Below are 23,480 nucleotides of genomic sequence, written 5' to 3'. Positions count from 1 at the left end.
TCTTTCAAGTTCTGCATGGGAATGGTAAGGTGGGTGGTGATGAGTGTATGTGCTAGTTTGAAATGAACCAGAGCTGAATTCTGTGTAGCTAAAAGAGAGTAGTATGTTTACCAAAGGGGTCAACCTAATGCAGAATTTTAGAAATCTTACATAATTTGATTAGAGTGGAGAAATGCATTTGTTGTGGTTCAAAATGGCTTGATTATGGTGTGTTTTGGTGCTTGTGGTTGGTTCTGTATGTAGAGTGGTGGATATGTGTAAGGTTGGTGGATGGTTACATGAGTGAAATAGGTTAGTGAGTGGCAAATCTGTGGAAATGAAGTGTGTATATTATGTTTGGGGCACGAGTTTGATGGCATTGACTACTTTGGTTGAGTAAAAGAGCATGTCTAATTGAAGAGACTGGTATAAGCCTCATTGTTGTTAGGTATCTGTGTTCTGTGGTTTTGTAATGTAATTTATAACTATAGAAGAAAGGCAGCCTAATTATTTTTTGCTATGTGGGAGACGTGTATATGGGTGGGTGTTTTGAAGTGGAGTTGCTTTTTTTGTTGAGCTTATTAGAAAGGGTATTTAGAATGGGAGATAGTTAATGTTGGGTTAGGAGGCTTCTGTGTCATTTGTTCAGAAGTTATATTTCTGTACAGTGACATAGTGGATGTTCCATTAATGTAGATGTCAAGGAGGGAATTAAGGGTGGAGGGAGCGACATAGGCTACACCCCCACCAATTCATTCTAGCAATCAGTTTGCACTTGTACAGTCAGTAGAACTGGCAGACATAGAGAGAAGAGAGAGCATCATCTTGAAAGTAATGTAGGTAAACAGAAAAAAATGTTTTTGTTCATCTTCCTTGCTGTTGACACAGAAGTAATAATTGATTTGTGTGTGAAACTCCTCATAACAGTAGAATTTCAAGTAGTGGGATCACTGCAGCGGCAAGAGCTCCTACTTACCTTCCATCTCTGTTCTGTTCTGTCTTTGGTCAACATCTTCATGAGAAGGTGCAGAGTACAGTCCTGCTGGGTTCTGCAGTCATCAGGAGATGGTCTGTTGAAGTAAACACGTTTGTGTATAGTTACACATATTTGTTTTGGTTGTGTAAGGGTCCTTAGGCACTTTCTTTTCTGTATTGTACCATAAGGTGAAAGTACTCTTGTGGTAGGTTTTTTGACCATCCCGTGTGTGGGAAGGGGGATCCTGTTTTGATTACTCTTCTAAGCTTATATCTCACTTTCTGTCACACATTAACACACTTCGTGATGGCTCCCAAACTACTAAAGTTATCTTACGATGTTGTGGGTTACACTTTGTTTGCAGCACAGTTTTGTCTGATATCCAGAGCATGGAAGGTGCCCTGATGCCTGAGAGGGGACAAAAGTATTGCTGTGGAATTATAGCTGGAACAGACATTCACCTGCTCTACAAATCCCATCATTTAGATCATGTTCGATTACTGCCGCAGTCTTGTACTATTAATGTAATGTTCTTCTTGTTTCACTGTTGCAGTCATCACCTGTGGGTTATCGCTGCTGTAGTAGCCCTCAGCCGGCCCAAATACCAGAGTCAATGTTTTTCTGCCTCGGCTGCTGTTGCTTGCTGTCTGACGTCAGTGCTATAACGGAAGACAGCCAATGCCATTACATCAGTCTTTCTTGCCATGGAGCCCATAGCAGAAGCAGTTCGCAAGTGTGCCGGTTGGTCGCTATCAGAGGTTGAATTACAGCCGAAAACGTCCAAAGCTAAGTACCCCATTGGGGATCCTTTTTTCTTGCACTAACTGATGTCAGAAAAAGTTAATTGTTTCACTTGTGGAAAGCAAATACCACACCGAGGCGTCCATTCATACCGCGTCACTTGTTTAGGCCCAGACCCCAAAGTCCCCCGTTGCTAGTTCTGTGCCCACTTTAATGCTAGAACCATTCGTCGTAGAGCTCTTTTTGTAGCCAGGTATTTTTGTTCCGAAATGGCGTCCTTCAGCCAACATTCGGTAGACTTTCTGATAAAACCTAAGGGTAAAGATAGAGACAGAGACCACACAAGGCTAAGCCTTCCGACGACTCTGCCGCTAAGCAGATCATGAGTTCTCCAGGATTCAGTGAAGCGCCTTCGCAGCCTCTGATGCCTGACTCAATAACTTCGCAGGCCTCTACTGAGACCCTTTCAGAGTCCGGCATGCCGCAGAAATCTTCTTGGTCTTCTGATCCTTTGGTTGTCTCTGCCATGGTTGGGTCTGGAGCCGCGACACAGGCACCAGCTTTTGAGGAGGTTTTTCACACTACCTAATCTAGACGAAAACTAGCGTCTTCTCCTCCAACTACTGTTTCTCTCAGACCGTTGGATACCCTTAGGCCTAGAGGCAAGGCCACTCCTATGAAAACTACCTCTAGCCACCATTTTATCCCTGCTCCACCACCCCAAGCTCAAATACTTAAAATGACAGAGGATCTTGTCACCCTTATCAGGGGTAGTCAAGTGACTCCTTCTAAAAGATAGAGACCTTTCTCCTGAAATACTAACAGAACAGGATTCTGAGAAGTCTGATTATTCAGATTTTGAAGAGGAACAACCACCTCTGACTGCTTATGAGGATTCAGATGCAGAGGAATACATTCCTTCTGTCTCCACACCAGAAGAGATTTCCTTTGAGGAAACCCTTCACACCCTCAGGGAACATTTCCACTGGGAATCCCAGTGCTTCCCTCAGTCTGAGAAAAGAGAGTTTCTAGACCTGCCCCAGCACAGACCCTTGGCCATCCCTCTAATCTTAGAGGTGGTTGATGATGTCTACCAGGAATCCAGCTTTACTCTTGATGCACTCCCACCTGCTCCCAGAAAAAAGTGACAGGTATTACAGAATACCAGATTCTCACAAATACCTGTACAGAAATCCTGCTGCAGACCCAGAGGTCATTACACAGGGACCAAAAGGAGCTAAGGCTAGTTCTGCAAGGAATCCTATTCCTTCTGACAAGGACTCCAGAGCTCAGGACATATGGGGTAAAAAAGTATGCACCTGTACAACCTTAGCTGTCAGAGCACTCAGCTGTCAGTTTCACATGCTAAAATATCAGCAACACACTTTGGAACTATTAAAACAAAAGATTTCAACCTTTCCTGACTGTGCCAATTCAAAGGAGTTAACAGATTTACTGAACTCTACTTGTCAAGTGGCTAAGCACTCATTACACTGTGGATTTGACGCCCTAGAAGCCTCATGCAGGGCAGCAGTGTCAGGATCTGTCATTAGGAGACATGCATGGTTGAAGGAACAACCTCTCCCTGATCATGTCAAATCTAAATTACTTGAATGCACCCTTGGATAAGAACCGCTTGTTTGGAGGAAAAGCAGAAGAGGTGCTTAAAAAGATGGAAGACAAAGCAAAAGCTATGCAAACAGTAAAAGACTTCCTTCAGGTACAGCCTCCTAAGTTCAGCAGGAATTTTCCCTCAAAACACTGGTCTTTTCCTGCACCTAACAGAGAGGGACAAGGTAAACCCCACAGGGACAGATCAGACCACCCAGACTCCTATCCCAGGGACAGCAGAGAACCAAACAGTGGACCACTTCCACTCCAAAGGCAGGGAGTTCTAAGCCATCTCTGTATGGCAAAAATTCTCAATGACTCCCTCTCCCCCCTCTGCCCTCTTTCCACTCAACAAAAACTAGGAAGAAGGCTCTCCCTCTGTAAAGAAAATTGGCTTTCGGTAACCAAGGACCAATGGGTCTTAATAATAATTTTTCAGGGATACAAATTCTCCTTCAACGAACTCCCATTTCCAAGAGGGTATCCAGATTTGCCTCCAAATCAGTGGGCAAAGGCATTAAAAGAAGTTTAAGCTTTCATATCCCAAGGGGCAGTAGAACCTGTCCCCTCAGATCACACAGGCAAAGGCTTTTATTCCAGACTATTCCTTGTTCCCAGAAAAGAGGGCAGTTGGTGCCCCATCTTGGATCTATCCATTCTGAACACCTTCCTGGTGGCCCCCAAATTCAAAATGTTAACTTTGCAGTAGTTGCTGCCTATGCTGATAAATGCCTGGTTAGCTACCCTGGATCTAAAAGATGTCCACCTTCACATCCCCATAAGGGAATTCTGCAGGACATTCCTTCACTTCAGAGCAAGCTCACAACACTTTCAGTTTTCTGTGCTACCCTTTGGCTTATCTACTGCTCCCAGGGTATTCACAAATGCTTAGCCCCGGCCATAGCATTTTGCAGACAGAAAAATATACAAATTTACCCTTATCTGGACGACTGCCTCATTCAGGCAGATTGCAAAGAAAAGCACCTCAAGGACCTCCTCTTTGTCAAAACCCACCTAACCTCCTTAGGGTACACCATCAATGAGAAGAAATCAAAGCAAACATCCACCAGGAAGATTATTTTCTTGGGAGCACTGCTGGACACAGCATCACAAATGACCTCCCTATCCACAGAAAAGCAGAGCTTCCTGCCTCTCTTATTTTACACAACTGGCTTCCAGAAGTCACCTCACTGTGAGGAAGTTCCTGCAAGCCTTGGGTACATGGCATCTTGCATCCTTGTAATTCCTCTGGCCAGGCTTCATATGAGAAAACTGCAGTGGTACCTAAAGAACCTTTGGTGTCAGCATTCTCAACCCCTAGAGACCTCTCTCCCTCTGATCCATTGTATAAGGGCAGAGTTTCTCTGGTGGCCAAGGGCATGTGCCCAGAACAAGGGGCTTTTCTTCACCCATTGCCCAACCAGGCAGAGCATTATCACCCAACACCTCAGACATAGCTTTGGGCTCTCACCTAAAAGGCAGGTGCACCGAAGGTCTTTGGGATGCCCAGCACTTTCCCTTACGCATCAACCAGAAGAAAGTTATGGCAGTACACAAGGCTGTAGCATCCTTCAAACCCTATCTCAAGCCAGCGGTTCTCCTTATCAAAACAGACAACACCACAGTAATGTGGTACATCAACAAACAGGTAAGGACCAATTCTTACCTGCAGACTAGCCATGAACCTCTGGCTGACCGCCTCTTCCATGGGGCTATTCCTGATAGCCCAATACCTACCAGGGATCGACGACACCCTGGCTGACCTCTTAAGCAGAAACTTACTGGACCCCCAAGAATGGCAGCTCCACAGAAAAAATAATTTTACAAATCACTCCAGTATGGGGGATTCCAGTGGTGGATCTCTTTGCTTTGCACCTCAACCATCAGCTGAAAAAATTCTGTACCAGGGAGTATCAGCACCTAGCATGGAAGGTCAGTGCCTTGACCTTCCCCTGGAACACCCTCTTTGTGTATGCATTCCCTCCTCTGCCTGTTTTGTCCAAGGTACTGATCAAAATAAGGGAGGAAAGACCAAAAGCCATCCTCATTGCTCCAGATTGGCCCAGACAACATTGGTACCCCTTACTGCACAGCCTGACCTTACAGCCTCCCAGGCAGCTTCCCCTGATCTCAGACGTCTTAACTCAGGTGGGGGTGGAGTTCTGCACCCAGACTTGCAGATCAGCATGGCTAGTACTCTAAAGGCAAACAAGAGGCCACTGTTAAGCAAACAGGTCCTAGACATTATCACAGTGGCCAGAAGGCCCAGCACCAGAAAATCCTATGCAGGAAAATGGAGAAGATTCTGCTCCTGGAAGCCAATCCAGAGGGGGGGCAGTACCTCACAACCCTCCATCCCTCTTAACCTGGACTACTTAACGGAGCTACTTAATGGTGGTCTCTCCTTCTCTAATAAAATCCACGCCTCAGCCATTTCAGCTCATTTTGATACAGAACAGCCCCTGATGTTCTTCGTGTTTCACTGTTGCAGTCATCACAATTGGATTATCCCTGCCAGGGTAGCCCTCGGCTGGCCCGAATACCAAAGACTTAGTATTTCTGTGTCGCTTGCTGTCGCTTGAGGACTGACGTCAGGTCGTCAGTAGTGTAAAGTAAAGCAGCGGACACCATTACATCAGTCTTTCTTGCTGTGGTGCCCGAAGCAGAAGCAGTTCGCAGGAGTGCCGGTCGGCCGCTACCTGAGTTTTCGTCTACCGAATTGAAGTTTAAGTCTTCTAAAGCTTAGTACCCCATTGGGGATCCTTTTTTCTTGCACTAACTGATGTCAGAAAAAGTAAATAATTGTCTCGCCTGTGGAAAACAAATACCACACCGAGACTTCCACTCTTACTGCATCTCTTGTTTAGGCCCAGACCACGATGTCCCTCGTCGCTTCTGTGATTTGTTCAATGCCAGAACTATCCATCGTTGGGCCCTTATTGTAGCCTGATATTTTCGCTTACAGTCCTTGAATTCTGATATGGCTTCGGTAAGCCATCCGACAGCAGATCTTCCAAAAAAACATAAAGATAAAGACAGAGAGAGACCGCACAGGTCCAGACCTACCGACGACACTTCCATTAAGCTAGTCGTCAGTTCTCCGGTCCTCAGTGATGTGCTTTCCGCTACAGAGACCCTTTCGAAGTCCGGTATGCCGCAAAACTCTTCTTCAACTAAGGATCCTGCGGTTGTCTCATCCTTGGATGGGTCCGGAGCTGCTGAGTAGGCACCGGTTTCCGAGGAAGTCCTTCGCACTACTGAATCTCGACACAAACAGACGTCTTCTTGCATGACTACCGTTCTTTCTAAAACTACCGAGTTTCTAAGGCCCCGGGTACGAACCACATCCAAGAAACCGACAACCCACTCTCAGGCGCCTGCTACCTTGCCTCAGTCTCAAATGCTTAAAGTAACAGAAGACCTTATCATGCTGATCAGGGGAACCCAAGTTACCCCCTCCAAAAGGAAAAGAGATCTGTCCCCTGTAGTTTTGTCTGAACAAGAGTCAGATGAATCTAATGCTTCTGAATATGAAGACATGCAACCCCTCTCCACATATGAGGACTCTGATGCAGAGGATTCCATTCCTTCAGCTTCTCCCCAGGGGATTTTTCCTTTGGGGAAACCCTCCATACCTTAAGGGAGGATTTCCATTGGGAGAGTCAGGACTACCCTCAGTCTAAAAAGAGACTCCGAGAATTCCTAGATCATCCACAACACAGACCTTTGGCCATCCCACCAGTCCTGGATGTTGTGGAGGATGTTTTCCTCGAATCCAGCTTGACTCCTGACGCTCTTCCTCCTGCTTCCAGAAAACCAAACAGGTACTATAGAGTCCCTGACTCACCCAAATATCTTTTTAAAAATCCTACAGCTGACCCTGAGGTCATTTCTCAAGGACCAGAAGGAATTAAAGCAACCCCTACTAAGAATCCCACCCCCTCAGACAGGGATTCCAGAGCATTGGACAGATGGGGTAAGAAAGTATACACCTCAGCTACTCTTGCTATCAGGGCACTAAATTGTCAGTTCCATATGCTGAAATTTCAGCAACATACCTTGGAATTTCTTAAACAAAAAAATGTCTTCCTTTCCTTCTTGCGCAGAATCTAAAGATTTACAAGAGTTAATGCATTTTGCAAGTCAAGTAACTAAACACACCCTGCACTATGGTTTTGACACCCTAGAAGTTTCTTGCAGTTCAGCAGTCACTGGATCTATCATTAGAAGGCATGCATGGCTTAAGGAACAGCCCCTGCCAGATCATGTCAAATCTAAATTGTTGGATGCCCCCTTGCACATATAACTTATTTGGCACTAAGGTAAAAGAGGTCTTAAAAAAAGATGGAAGAAAAAGCAAAATCTATGCAAACAGTTAAGGATTTCTTGCAGGTCCAGCCCCCTAGGTTATTTAGGCATTGTTCCTCCAAACACTGGTCCTTTCCTGCTCCCAGTAAACCGGCCCTGCCTAGGCCCCATGGAAGCAGGCCCCCCACCGACAGCAGCCTCAGGGAATGCATTGATCTAAGCAGTGGACTACCTCCACTTCAATGTCAGGGAGTTCTAAGCCACCTCCCGTATGGTAAAAACTCACAATGACTCATCTCCTCCACCCCCTCCCTCTGCCCACCTTCACTTACCCCTAGGAGGAAAACTCCTTTCACTCAAGCACCTGGGCCACCATTACCAAGGACCACTGGGTTCTGAACATTGTGTCTCAGGGATACAAATTTTCCTTCCACGCCCTTCCAACCCCAAAAGGGTTCCCAGATCTACCACCAAATCAGTGGGCAAAGGCTCAAAAGCAAATCCTTTTCCTGCTCTCTTTGAGGGCAGTAGAGCACTTTCCTGCAGAACAGATAGGCCAAGGTTTCTACTCTAGACCTTTTCTAGTGCCCAGAAAAGAGGGCACCTGGTACCCCATCCTCGATCTATCCATTCTAAACACCTTCCTGGTGATCCCAAAATTCAAAATGCTCACCCTCCAGCAGCTGCTACCCATGCTCTCCAAGGACGCTTGGCTAGCCACCCTAGATTTAAAAGAGGCCTACCTCCATATTCCTATCAGGGAATCATGCAGGAAATGTCTCTGCTTCAGGGCAGGATCTCAACACTTTCAGTTCTCTGCACTTCCCTTTGGCTTATCTACTGCTCCCAGAGTTTTCACAAAATGTCTTGCTACAGGCCATTGCCTTTTGCAGACAAAGAAATATTCAGATTTACTCATACTTAGACAACTGCCTTATTCAGGCAGACAGCCAGGAGAAGCTGCTCAAGCACCTGGCCTTTGTAAAGACCCTACTAACCTCCCTAGGGTACACAATCAATGAAAAGTAATCCAAACAGGTTCCCACCCAAAGGATAATCTTCCTGGGAGCAAGTCTGGACACAGCTTTCCAGATGGCATACCTTACTTCAGAGAAACAAATTTTCCTGACAGACTACTTCTCTCAACTAGCCACAAGACCCCAGCTAACTGCAAGGAAGATCCTGCAAGCTCTGGGGTTCATGGCATCTTGCGTACTACTCATTCCATATACCAGAGTGCATATGAGGAAACTTCAGTGGTGCCTAAAGAGCCTTTGGTGCCAGCACTGTCAAGACCTGGAAACTCTTCTACCTATAATTCCTTGCCTCAGAAAAGATTTTCTCCCCACCCCTCACTGCCCAGACCCTCACCACAGATGCATCAGATTACATTTGGGGTGCACAACTGGACGGCAGGTGCATACAGGGTCAATGGAGCCCACAGCAAATCCCTCTGCACATCAACAATCAAAAAGAGATGATGGCTGTGCAGCACGCCTTGATAACATTCAAGCACCTTCTCTCTTCAGGGGCTCTCCTGATCAAAACAGACAACCCCACTGTGATGTGGTACATCAACAAGCAGGGATGGACTCACTCCTGCCCTCTATGCAGGCTGGCCATGAACCTTTGGCACACAGCCTTTGCCATGCAACTACACCTGTTAGCACAATTCCTACCAGGCTCTCTCAACTCTCTGGTAGACCAATTAAGCAGAAATCTTCTGGACCCACACGAGTGGCAACTCAACAGAAGTACCTTCACTCTAATAACTCAGAAATGGGCAACCCCGAAGGTCGACCTCTTTGCCTCCCACCATCAGCTCAGCAAATTCTGCACCAGGGAGCATCACTGCATGGCTTGGAAAGTGGATGCCCTGTCCTTCCCCTGGGTCAATCTGTCAGTCTCTGCCTTTCCTCCCCTACCACTCATCCCCAGGGTACTGCTCAAAATAAGGGAGGAAAAGCCAATGACCATTCACATAGCTCCAGACTGGCCTCGACAGCACTGGTACCCCTTGCTGCTCAGCCTGTCCTTGTTACCCCCATGACATCTTCCTCAGATTCCAAACCTCCTGACCCAGAGGGAAGGGGAGTTCTTGCATCCCCAATTGCGGGCACTCAGTTTGGCTTATTCCCTAACTCCGAACCAATCTGCCAATCTCAGTAAACAGGTTCTGGATGTTATCCATGAGGCCAGACGTCCTAGCACCAGAAAGTCTTATGCTGATATATGGAAAAGGTTCTGCACCTGGATCCAGGCTAAGGGAGCCAATGTGGCACAGCCCTCCCTCCCTGGATTACTTAGCTGACCAACTACACAGTTGCTTCGCTTTCTCCTCTATAAAAATTCATGCCTCTGCTATTTCTGCTAATTTTCCCATTGAGCAGCCCCTTTTCTCACACCTTTTGATCAAACAGTTCCTAAAAGGAGCTAGCAACCTGAGGCTACCCAGAAGGGGCACAGACACCAGCTTGGGACCTTAACTTTGTATTGGAAAAGCTCACCTTGCCCCCTTTCGAACCAGCTTCTTCGGCAGAGCTAAAATTTCTCTCCTGGAAGACAGCATTCCTTCTGACCATCACTTCAGCCAGAAGAGTCTCTGAGCTGCAAGCACTCATGGCTGTGGAACCCTTCATCATCTTTCATGCAGACAGGATATCCCTCATAACTAACCCTTCCTTCATGCCCAAGGTGGTGTCCAGTGTGGCTCGCAACCAATCCATTCATTTGCCCACCTTTATTCCTAATCCCCAGAACAAGGGGGAAATGATTCTTAACTCTGTAGATGTGCACAGACAGCTCAGATTCCATCTAGACAGGACTAAATCCTTCAGAAAGTCTAATTAATTGCTGGTTAGCTTTGCTACAGGGGCAGAAGGCAAAGCCATCTCCAAATAAACCATTTCCAAATGGATAGTGCACTGCCTTCATTTCTGCTACAAACAGCATGGAAAGCCTCCCCCCAATGGGGGTCAGGACACACTCCACCAGAGCAGCCTCCACCTCTGTGGCTTTCCTCAGAGGAGTCCCCACCAGAGACATCCCGGAGGCTGCCACCTGGACATCTGTTCACACTTTCATCAAGCATTACCACCTGCCTCTTTTCTCCAAATCCAGGGCTGGGTTTGGCTCTGCAGTTTTGCAGGGCATCCTAACCAGCCCCTAGTTTCATTGATTGCCTCCACCCTTTTCCTCAGCTTTGGGAAGCCACCCAAATGTGATGACTGCAACAGTGAAACACGAAGAACATAGTACAGTTATGTGCACTTACCATAAATGTAGATGTTTGAGTGTATTCACTGTTGCAGTCTTGCCCCCCCCCCAATCCTCCTCTCTTCTCTTTCTCCTTTTAATACCATTCTAACTTGTTATTCTCCTTTCAAGGAACTTATTGGTATTTATTTTCCATTCGTGGGGGTTTTCTTCCACCAGACCCTGGCCTCCTACTTTGCGGGCTCCTGACAGGTTAGGGCAAGTAAAACTGATGTAATGGCATTGGCTGCCTTAGTTTATACAACTGACGACCTGACGTCAATCCTCAAGCGACAGCAACCGACACAGAAATACTAAGTCTCTGGTATTCGGGCCAGCCAAGGGCTACCCTGGCAGGGATAACCCAAATGTGATGACTGCAACAGTGAATACACTCGAACATCTACATTTACGGTAAGTGTACATAACTGTACTTTCTCCCATCCTTTGACTAAACAATTCCTCAGAGGGGCTTCTAATATCAGGCCTCCCAGAAGGCCACCTACTCCAGCCTGGGACCTGAATTATGTTTTGGAGAAACTAACTTTACCACCCTTCGAACCTGCTGCTTCAGCGGAACTAAGATACCTCTCCTGGAAGACTGCTTTTCTCCTAGCTATCACTTCAGCTAGAAGGGTTTCAGAACTTCAGGCACTGATGTCCATTGAGCCCTTCATTATCTTCCATGCAGACAGGGTCTCCCTAAGGACTAATCCCTCCGTTATGCCCAAGGTGGTATCTAATATAACTCTCAACCCTTCAGGAAAACAGGCCAAGTACTTGTCATCTTTCCCCAGGGGCAGATGGGAAACCCATTTCCAAATGGATATCACACTGTATCCATTTCTGCTATAGATTGCTTGGGAACCCTCCCCCTGCCAAGTCTATCCGAACCCATTCCACTAGGGCAGTCCTCCACTTCCACAGCATTCCTCAGAGGAGTTCCCACCAGGGACATCCTGGAAGCTGTCACTTGGACTTCTGTCCATACCTTTACCAAGCATTACCACCTACCTCTGTTTTCTAAGGCTAGGGCAGGATTTGCCTCTGCAGATGTTCTTCGTGTTTCACTTTTGCAGTCATCACACTTGGGTTATCCTGCCAGGGGTAGCCCTCAGTCAGCCCGAATACCAGAGGCTTAGTATTTCTGCTTCGGTTGCTGTTGCTTCAGTACTGACGTCAGGTCGTCAGAGGTATAAAAACAAGCAGCCGACGCCATTACATCAGTCTTTCTTGCTGAGGAGCCCGAAGCAGAAACAGTTTACATGAGTGCCAGTCGGCTGCTACCTGAGTTTTCATTTCCGAAATTGAATCATCTTGAAGTCTTCTAAAGCTAAGTACCTTGTTGGGGATCCTTTTTTCTTGCTCTAACCGATGTCAGAAAAAGTTAACTATTGTCTCGCCTGTGGAAAGCAAATACCACACCGAGATTTTCATTCTTACTGCGTCACCTGTTTAGGTCCAGACCACGACGTACTTCACTGTCAGTTTTGTGCTTCGTTCAACGCCTGAACTATTCGTCGTCAGGCCCTTGTTGTAGCTAAATACTTGCATTCTCGATCATCTTATTCTGAAATGGCTTCGGTAAGCCATCCAACAATCAATCTCCTGAAAAAAACGTAAGGGTAAAGACAGACAGACCGCACAGGTCCAAAACTGCTGCGGACACTTCCGGTAAGCTAGTCAGCAGTTCGCCAGTACTCTGTGAGGCGCTTTCGCAGCACCTTTTGCCCGCTTTGATGGATTAGCAGGCCGTTACCGAGACCCGTTCGGAGCCACAAGACTCTTCTTTGACTACAGGACTGCAGGCACCAGCTTCTGAGGAAGCTCTTCGCACTACCGATATTCAACACAAACCGACGACTTTCGCTTCTTCAGTTCTTTCTAAAATTACCGAGTTTCTAAGGCCAAGCGTACGAGCTACGCCTAAAATACCGAAGACCCGCTCTCAAGCGCCTGCTTCCTTGCCACAATATCAGATGCTTAAAATGGTAGAAGACATCATCATACTGATTAGGGTAAGCCAGCCTTCCCCTGCTAAAAGAAAGAGACTTATCCCCAGAAGCTTTATCTGACCAAGAGTCCGACGACTCTGAGGTTTCTATTTATGAAGACATGCCCTTATCTGCCTATGAGGATACAGATGCAAGGAATCCATTCCTTCTGCCTCCCCTCCAGAGGATTTTTCTTTTGGTGAAACCCTACATACTTTGAGAGAGCATTTTCATTGGGAATGCCAGGATTATCCTCAGTCCAAAAAGAGACTCAGGGAATTTTTAGATCTACCACAGCACAGACCCTTAGCTATCCCTCCTGTTCTGGATGATGTCTTTATGGAATCCAGTCTAACTCCTGATACTTTGCCCCCTGCTCCAAAGAAACCTGACCGGTACTACAGAGTCACTGACTCACACAAATTTATCTTCAAAAATCCTACTGCTGACACAGAGGTCATCTCCCAAGGACCTAAAGGAATAAAAGCAAATACAGCTAAGAATCCCACCCCCCTCAGACAGGGATTCCCAAGCTTTAGACAGATGGGGTAAAAAAGTACACACCTCTGCAACTCTTGCCATTAGAGCATTAAATTGTCAGTTCCACATGCTGAAATACCAGCAACATACTGTGGAACTTATTAAGCAAAAATTATCTACCTTTCCTGCCAGTGCAGAAAATAAAGAATTACAGGAGCTTATGCATTCTGCAAGCCAAGTCCGCAAGCTTACCCTGAAATGTGGGTTTGACGCCCTAGAAGCATCTTGCAGGGCAGCAGCCCACAGGTTCTCTACTTAGAAGGCTTGCCTGGCTTAAGGAGCAGACCTTGCAGGACCATGTCAAATCAAAATTATTGGACACTCCTCTGAACAAGGACAATCTGGTTGGCACCAAAGCAGAAGAGGTTTTAAAAAAGGTGGAATAAAAAGCTAAGTCAATGCAGACAGTCAAAGATTTTTTGCAAGCGCAGCCTCCAAGATTTAGTAGGCATTGCCCCTCAAAATATTGGTCCTTTCCAGCACCCTCAAAGACATCTCAAAGTAGACCCAGGAGAAACAACCCCCCTCCCCAGATTACAGTCTCAGCGTATGCAGAGATCTAAGCAATGGAGGTCCTCCACTTCTAAAGCAGGGAGTGCTAAGCCACCCCTTTACGGAAATAATTCACAATGACTTGTCAGCTTCACCCCTCACCACTGCTCAATTGCTTGTGCCCCATAGGCAGAAAACTTGCCCACCATGCAAAAAACTGGACCTCCATCATCAACGATCGATGGGTCCTCAACATAGTGTCCCAGGGGTACAAATTTTATTTCCACATGCTGTCACCCCCAAAAGGGTTCCCAGATCTTCCTCCAAACCAGTGGCAGAGGCACAAAACCAAGTTCAGTCCCTGCTCTCCATAAGGGCAATTCAGCCTGTTCCTGCAGAACAGATAGGCCAAGGTTTTTATTCCTGACTTTTCCTGGTACCCAGAAAAGAGGACACCTGGCACCCAATCTTAGATCTATCCATTCTAAACACCTTCCTGGTGGTACCAAAATTCAAAATGCTCACCCTACAGCAGCTTTTCCCTATGCTGTCAAAAGATGCCTGGTTAGCCACCCTAGACCTAAAGGAGGCCTATCTGCACATCCCAGTAAGGGACTCTTGCAGGAAATGTCTATGTTTCAGGGCAGGATCAATGCATTATCAGTTCTCTGCACTTCCCTTTGGCATATTCACTGCTCCCAGAGTTTTCACAAAATGCTTGGCTGCAGCCATTGCCTATTGCAGACAGAGAAATTTTCAAATTTACTCCTACTTGGACGATTGCCTGATTCAGGCAGACAGTCAGGAAAAGCTGTTGCAGTACCTGACATTTGTAAAGGACCTTCTAACCTCCCGGGGTACACTATCAATGAAAATAAATCCAAACTAGGCCTCAGTCAAAAAATTGTATTCCTGGGAGCAAGCTTGGACACAGCATCCCAGATGACATTCCTTACTCCAGAAAAACAAGCCTATCTGACAGGCTACTTTGCTCAAATGGCAACCAGAACACAGCTATCTGCAAGGAAAATCCTGCAGGCTGTGGGGTTCATGGCCTCCTGCAGTCTATTAATTCCATATGCCGGACTGCATATGAGGAAACTTCAGTGGTACTTAAAAAGTCTTTGGTGCCAACATTCTCAGGATCTGGAAACACTCATACCTATGATACTTTGACTAAGGAAAGAATTCCTTTGGTGGGCAGCAGCATGCAGCCACAACGAGGGGCTTCCCTTTACACAGCCCCATGCCCCCCAGACTCTAACCACAGACATATCAGTTTATGCCTGAGGTGCTCATCTGGACGGCAGGTGCATTAAGGTCCAATGGAGCCCAAATCGAATTCATCTGCACATCAACCAAAAAGAGATGCTAACTATTCAACATGCTCTGACTGCTTTCAGATCCCTACTCTCACCAGGGCCTTTACTAATCAAAACCGACAACACCACAGTGATGTGGTACATAAACAAGCAGGGGGGAACCCACTCTTACCCACTGTGCAGGCTAGCCATCACCCTCTGCAACACAGCCTCAGATATGCCTATTCACCTGCAAGCTCAATTCCTGCCAGGCAACCAAAACTTTCTGGCAGACAACTTAAGCAGAAATCTCCTAGACCCACACGAGTGGCAATTAAACCACAACACCTTCAGCCTTGTGACCCAGAAATGGGGTACTCCAAAGATGGACCTATTTGCCACACCCTACAACCACCAGCTCAGCAAATTCTGCACCAGGTTACCTCAGAGCAAGACCTGGAAGGTAGATGCCCTATCCTTGCAGTCGGCAAACCTCTCAGTCTATGCATTTCCCCCTCTACCTCTTCTTACAAGAGCATTACTAAAGATACGAAGACCAAGGGTGATCCTGATTGCCCCAGACTGGCCACATCAACACTGGTACCCACTTCCGCACAGTCTGTCACCATTGCCTCCATGGTACCTACCCCTAATCCCTACTCTCCTGACTCAGCAGGAGGGGCAGTTCTTGCATCCACAGTTGCAGACCCTGAACCTTGCAGCCTGTCTTATCCCTTGACTTCTCCAGTGGCCAGACTCAGCAAGCAGGTACTGGATGTCATACGTGAAGCCAGGCGGCCCAGTACAAGGAAATCCTATGCTGACAAGTGGAAAAGGTATTGTTCCTGGATTCATACTAGGAGTGGATACAGCACAGCCCTCCTTGCCTCTCATCCTGGATTACTTAGCAGACCTAATCCACGTAGGCCTCTCCTCCTCCTTAACTTTGTGTTGGAAAAGCTCATGCTACCCCCCTTTGAGCCTGCAGCATCAGCAGAGTTAAAATTCCTCTCTTGGAAAACAGCCTTGCTTCTGGCCATCACTTCAGCTAGAAGAGTGTCGGAGCTACAAGCACTTATGGCTGTGGAACCCTTCATTATTTTTCATGCTGACATTGTCTCCCTCAGGACTAACACAACTTTCATGCCTAAAGTGGTATCCAGTGCGGCTCTCAACCAATCTATCCATTTGCCCACCTTTTTCTTTAATCCTCAGAATAAGGGGGAAAGGATCCTGCACTCTTTAGATGTACACAGACAACTCAGATTCTACCTTGATAGAACAAAAACCTTTAGGAAATCTGACCAGTTACTAGTCAGCTTTGCACCAGGGGCAGAGGGCAAGGCCATATCAAAACAAACCATCTCCAAATGGATAGCACACTGTATCCATTTCTGTTACAAACACCATGGGAAACCACCCCCCTCAGGGAGTCCGAACTCATTCCACTAGGGCAACTTCAACCTCTATAGCCTTTCTCAGAGGAGTCCCTACCAGAGACATCCTGGAGGCTGCAAGATGGAGTTCTGTTCATACCTTCACCAAGCATTACCACCTGCCTATCTTTTCCAAATCCAGGGTGGGCTTTGCAGCCGCAGTCCTGCAGGGCATACTACCCAGCCCCAACTCTTCTTGACTGCCTCCACCCATTTCTTCAGCATTAAGAATCAACCCAAGTGTGATGACTGCAACAGTGAAACATGAAGAACATAGTACAGCTGTGTACACTTACCATAAATGTAGATGTTCGAGTGTATTCACTGTTGCAGTCCTGGTTTCCCACTCCCCATCCCCCTTGTCTCTGTTCCTCACTCCTTGCAGTGCTTTGTGGTATTTGCTTTCTACTGGTGGTGGTATTCCACCATAACCTAGCTCCCTATTTGGGGCAAGAAAAACTGATGTAATGGCGTCGGCTGCCTGTTTTTATACCACTGACGACCTGATGTCAGTCCTGGAGCGACAGCAATTGACGCAGAAATACTAAGCCTCTGGTATTCTGGCCGACTGAGGGCTACCCGTGGCAGGATAACCCAAGTGTGATGACACAACAGTGAATACACTCGAACATCTACTTTTATGGTAAGTGTACACAACTGTACTTTCAGAAGTTTAAAGGTAAAAGTTGTAAGCAAATAGGAAATCATAGCCAAAATATGTAGCCAGTTGGCCTTTTTAAGAGTAATAAATTGGTGCTAAGTAGGACTAGCAGGATGAGTGAACCAAAGGATCTTGTATTCAGCGAATTGGAGGACATTGATATTTTGTCCAGAAAGAGGATCAATTACAGGAAGTTTGTATTCGAGTTTAGGTGAAAGAAAGTTAATATCAACAGCACAACATGCTTCGAATGTGAGTAGGTTAGAGAATTTATAAGCCTCTCTAAGTTTTTGAGAGTAACCTGTGATATAGTGTAGTTAATGTGAAAATGAAAGAACAAATTGTCTATTTTCAGACTTAGATTTGTGTTTTATGGAAGCAAACATCCAGAAGGATCTGAAGTTATCAGATTCTGAAGGTTAGTATGTTTTGCTGTACTTAACGTCATGAATGTTGATTTAGTTGTGTTGCTAGAGAGTTTTTCTGCAAGCCAATAAGTCAATGAGAAGCACTTTTTGCAGTTTAGCAGAAAAATGTTTAACTGATTTAAGAGCAGATATAAGTACTCTTGTCATCTGCATAATGATTAATATTCAATAATGGCAGGTCTCAATGTAGATAGATTGTTTATTTAAAGTAATAAGCGAAGTGGACCAAGGACAATTCCTTGACGTACTGCTACTTTAAGTGAACCAGATGAGTAATGGTCATTTTCCCCAAATATTACAAGTTCTTTTGGATAGGTAATTAGGGAACCAATTTGAAGTCACCATGCAAGATGGTTTAGAAAAAGCTTAAGGTAGATTATATTGCTTACAAGTGAACATATTTACAGTTAGTGTGCTAATAGTAACTTTAAAAGTGGTACAATATCAAGCTGTCAGCACTGAAATTTAAAGAAAAACTTGTGTTGGCTAATTCAAAATTATACTTTATTGCTGCTATTCCACAAGTTGATAATACACTTTTCCATAGGTGGCAGTGTTGAGTATGAAACTAAATTGCTCAGAATTATAAACTAGTTAATAGATTCATAATGGGAAACAATAGACTTGAAAAGGAAAATATTTAGGTGAGGTTAATCCACATAACAGAGACTGAATACTTTTATCAAGAAATGTTGAACTATTAGAGGGTGACTGTAGAAATGAATGGCAAATAGTTATATTTTCCTTTTATTATGTAGCACACTGAAACTGCAGACTCTGTAAACCATATTTGGGAACTAGCTGCTTCTCTTACACAGAGAATAAGTAAAGACAAAGCAGTTCCCAACTACATTACTGGCTTTCAAAAGCAGACACTAGACTCCCCCCTTTTTTAATCAAAATTTTCTGTAGCTACTAGTACATAAAACAGACAAATTTCATTGTACTACAATTAATTACAACTGGATCGCCAATTATAGCTTGAAATTTTGCGTTCTCGACATGGATAATAAGATTCACCTCTCAAGCTAGCCATCACCCTCTGTGGGTTCTTTTGCTTAAGTTGCAGTCAATTCAGGATACAAAATGTTAATCCCTGCCCCCCCCCCCATAAAAAATGCTTTTATAAAAGTTTCAGGGTTATTTTAATATCTAATCGTTTTGAACTTAACAGGGGCACTAATATTAAATTCTTCTCCCTGTTTGTAGTAAAATCCCATGAGAAGGTGAGAAGTGAGAAATAAAACTGGTAGAAGGAGGGGAAAGACTGCCATCTTTCTGGCATTATGTATCAGTGATCACTTAGTTTTTCAATTACCTGTTTAATCTGATTTCATTTTTTTAATGGCTCAGGCTACACCCATTGGAAATTAGACTGCAGACTTGAAAGTGCTCCACTGGAGGGAATGAGTTAATATCCTCGCAAATCAGTAGCCTAGGAAGTACTTGTGAACATACTTTACATAGAGGATTATGACTGGGTTGCCAGTCTCAGCTTGCTTACTTTGAGTTTGAGGCATGGATGCCAAGAAATTTATCTCGAGCGAAGCTTGAGAGGTGAATCTTATTATCCATGTCGAGAACACAAAATTTCAAGCTACAATTGGCGATCCAGTTGTAATTAATTGTAGTACAATGAAATTTGTCTGTTTTATGTACTAGCAGCTACAGAAAATTTTGATTTAAAAAAGGGGGGAGTGTAGTGTCTGCTTTTGAAAGCCAGTAATGTAGTTGGGAACTGCTTTGTCTTTACATATTCTCTGTGTAAGAGAAGCAGCTAGTTCCCAAATATGGTTTACAGAGTGTAATGTAGACAGCATATAGAAACAAAACATAGTTGAAATTAACCTGTTTCTTGTTGTGCTAGTGTTTTTCATGCTCATATATGAGTTTAACACCCTGGTTCACAGTTCTGTAGTGCCAGACATCACGTGATGTTAACAGCTTGGGGTGCTTAATAATTGATTTCTTGTAGTGTTAAGCACCCTTGTAAGTGTTAAGTCTGGGTCTTGCACTGTTGTAGCGCCTGACTAGGGTGCCATTCAACTACATATATTTTTTTGGTTCATTAATTGATTGTATGTTGTTAGTTTAAAAAGTTGATGAAAGTAGGTAGTTTCTGATCATTTTTATTTTTCCCCCAGATTCGACCTCATATCACCACCTTGCGCAAGTACACCTATGGAAAACATATCCTGGCTAAATTGGAAAAATACTATCTGAAGAACAGCCCTGACCTAGGTCCAATTGGTGGACCACCTAATGGAATGTTGTAAAATGTGCACAAATGCAGCTTCATGACGATCAACATGCTTCCATGTGAATCATCAAAATTAATTTAATCTTACATTATTTTTTAGTTAATTTATTTATTTGACGGTCGTGTTGTCCATTTGTAAATGGTGAATTTGTGTATGTGTGTTTATTACCGTATTTGTCATTCCCTGATTGGAGAATATTTCTGGTTGATATGCTAGGTAAAGCACAGAATGCCTGTATGTGCTGTAATTGTATCAAACTAGTTAATATTTTGTACATTTTTACCTGTAAATTTGCTGTATAAATGGACAGTTTTTAAAATAAATTGTGCAGTATTTTATTACCATTGTGCATTCTGATCAGTTTGCCTGCAGAGCAACTCAACAGATTTTCAGAGCTGTATATAAAATTATATTTTCCTAACAGTAGGTATTTCCCCTTGGTTATAATTAATTTAATGTTTGAGATATAATTTATCCATTTTAAATTTTGTACTTAACATCAGAAGCCAAAAGTAGTGTGATTAAGTTACATTTTGATGATGCACAAAGATATTACAAGTGGAGTTCAATAGATAAATATGTATAGATCTTTGAAAATATCAGCAGAGTCATAAATAGCTTTATAAAAGCTTCATGTATTTACTATGGACTTGTCAATATGTGTTAACTTTTTATTTTTGAGGTAGACACTGCCCTGCTTTTTTTCTAGTAATGTACAGAAGATTTGTACATACCTGCATACATATATATATGTGTGTGTGTGTATAGGTATATTTAACTGCTGCACAAAGCAGAGATGAGAAATCATGAATGGTACTTCCAAGCAAAAGTATACAAGAAGGCTATAAAGCACAGTGAGCATAGCTTCCCATTAGTTTTTCAATCTTTTTTGTGATTAAGGCAAATGGAGAAGATTTTTTCTTTTGTTATAAGTATGTGGGAGCGTTTGTGGAAGTGTTAGTGGGTTTTTGCTTCGTGAGGGTTAGATGCAGAATTAAATGTAAAAGAAAAGGGTGATTTGAAGGGAAAATTGCTAGATTGTCATTCAGGTGTGATAAAATATCCAGATACAATTTTTGCTTTGTTTAATATGAATATATGTATTGTATACTTGTAGCTAATTATGTAGATGTAAGTTTACAGTTTGAAAACTGATCTTTCTCATTTCAGTATTTTATCAACAAGCCTTGCTAATTTGGTAGTAATGCTTACTCTGGTTGTATAATTGTATATTTGTATACCTTGACGCTGTAAATGTAATGTCTTTTATCCTTAAAAATGTGACATTTTAGTGTATATTCACATCCCTGCCCTTGTCTTGGCATATAGTGTTGTATAGTGTAAATTTATTCATCTAAATCAAGGGATTTTTAAAAAAATCTATCTTTATATGGCTTTGGAATACAAGCTGTTATTATTTTATATCTGTTAGAAAGTGTAGCTTTGTTTATATTTAGATGTTCATTCTGTTAATATGGTATTTGAAAAACAATAGCTGTAACTTGTATTAGTACATTGTGCATAGTCTAGAAACTTGGGCAGAGACATTACCATGGAAACCAGTGCTCTCTCCATCTGGAATTGTCGCATGACCATAATTTGTACAGGATGCAGATTATATGTAGAAATTGCCTGTTCTCATCTAAGTGAAAATATGTAAAATATTGCCAGTTTTCCATTGGAATGTTTGAGGTAACACTAATCAGATGGTGTACATTTACAGGTGGCCTTATGTACATTTCCAGCGACCTTTTTTGCAGACAGAATTGTGACAATATGTGTATAATTAAAACAATCATTTGTATCCTTTGACTCTGGAAATATTTTAGAGAAATGCTTTGTATATTGTTTTTGAAAGATGAAGATCATGCTTTGTATTTTGTTAAAAGTCAGTATTTTATAGAGAAAAGATGGGTTTAATCTGGAGTTTGATTCTTGAAATTTTTGAAGCCCTTACTTGTGATGTCCTTAGCAAGATCAAAACAAAAGTTGTTTATTAGGGCTGTGCAAAAAAATCTACATATAGGGTATCACGTTTAGCACTGAATTCTAATATCTGCCTTAGATAGTTCTACACATTGGTTATCCTGAAATGTATCTGCATGTCTGTGTTTTCATCAGTGCTTCTGTAAGAAACGTCTTCAAACATTTGCAGCTATGTACTACATCTTGGTCAGCACAGGCACAGCCCTAGTTTCCATGGCAGCTATTTTTTTGCTTTACAAAGGGGATCACTTTGTGATAAAATGTTTTGATTTGGTGCACACAAGTCAAGAGTGGTTCCTAGCAGTTAGGGCTTCTACAAAATAAGTTTTGGCAAAACCACTAATATTTGCTTAAAAGCTCCTTTCTGACATGAAGTGTTCATGCGTTCATTTCACTGTTTAATTTATCAGGTCTGCCACTAGACTTTCGAAGGACTTAAATAATGTTGTTATATTCACTTATTTGTAAATGCTGTATACAGTAAATGGAAAAAAAAAGAATTCCATTAATGAAGTAAACGTGGTCTTGTGTTTTCTTTTTTGTAGGATTTTAAATACAGTACATTGTAAGGCTTTGTTTGTATTTGTCATAGCAGCTATTTATTGAGGCAGCACAGTGCAGTAGCAGTTAATGTTTCTTCATATTGATGTGTTCTCCATTTTGTTTCCTGGTTGAGTTGCCTTCTGCACATAGTTCACACTTAATCGTTTTGTCTGATTTGAGCTCTTGTATCCATCCATATTCAAAAGATGTTAGTGGGAGAAGAGAACTGCCAGTACTCAAATTGCTATGAGCAGTATGTGACTGTGTATTTATATCCTTCAATGGATTGGCATCCTATCCAGGACTTTTTTTCTCCTTTGTAAGCATTGCTTATTGCAGTAGATTGTGGGTGCCAGTGCCCCTAAATTGGAAGGTGGCAGAATGGTAAAGTAGGCTGTCTGCCTCACAGCACTTTGTTTTCTGTCCTGATTTCGAGCTGTGGTATCTTCTGTGTGGAGTCTGCAATGCCCCCCCCCCTTTGAGGGACTGTGTTTTTCTTCCACATCCTAAGTGCACGTGGATTAATGATCTTTTAGTGCTTAAGTATTCCCCTGGTGTGTTTTTTGTGCATAGCCTGGTGTCCCATCTAGGATAATTTCTTGCCTTATATACATAGTTTGCCAGGTTAGGCTTTGCCTTCCCATGACCCCATATTAAATAAAGTAAATGCTGAAACTATGCTGGAATACTGCAAGAATAAATATGGTGGCCTGCACTCTTTGTCTCCTTGCTGATGTTGTGTTTTTTTTTTTTTTAACTTTTATACTGAAAGTGACACAATTTGCTTGAAGACATTTCCATGAGAGGGCACTATGAAGAAGTTAACTGTAGTTATTTGTTTACATGCAGTTTGGAGGCTTGGAACAACAAATGTTCGTTGTAGAATGAGTTACGCTGCTTGAATTGCTTCATTTGCTAGCATCAAAAAACTAGAAAAGAAAAGCTTCCCCCAAGAAATGTGTAAAGAT

The 23,480-nt window shown here is 43.5% G+C and overlaps 1 protein-coding gene across 7 annotated transcripts in view; it reads left to right on the top strand.

Moving 5' to 3' along the window:
* Positions 1 to 22,482, top strand: part of PUM2 (pumilio RNA binding family member 2) — a 4,949,642-nt gene extending 4,927,160 nt beyond the window's left edge. For all 7 annotated transcript variants that reach the window (XM_044067594.1, XM_044067585.1, XM_044067551.1 and 4 more), the window contains exon 22: positions 19,867 to 22,482. In XM_044067594.1, the coding sequence (XP_043923529.1) occupies positions 19,867 to 19,998 (132 nt within the window). In that variant the 3' untranslated portion in view covers positions 19,999 to 22,482. The remainder of the gene's footprint in view (positions 1 to 19,866) is intronic.
* Positions 22,483 to 23,480: the final 998 nt, after the last annotated feature.

Source organism: Protopterus annectens, chromosome 1.part0 (assembly GCF_019279795.1).
Source record: "Protopterus annectens isolate FY-2018-M chromosome 1.part0, PAN1.0, whole genome shotgun sequence".
Classification (NCBI taxonomy): Eukaryota; Metazoa; Chordata; order Ceratodontiformes; family Protopteridae; genus Protopterus; species Protopterus annectens.
The sequence above is the reverse complement of the archived record's forward strand: the minus strand, read 5'-3'. Positions and strand labels throughout refer to the sequence as shown.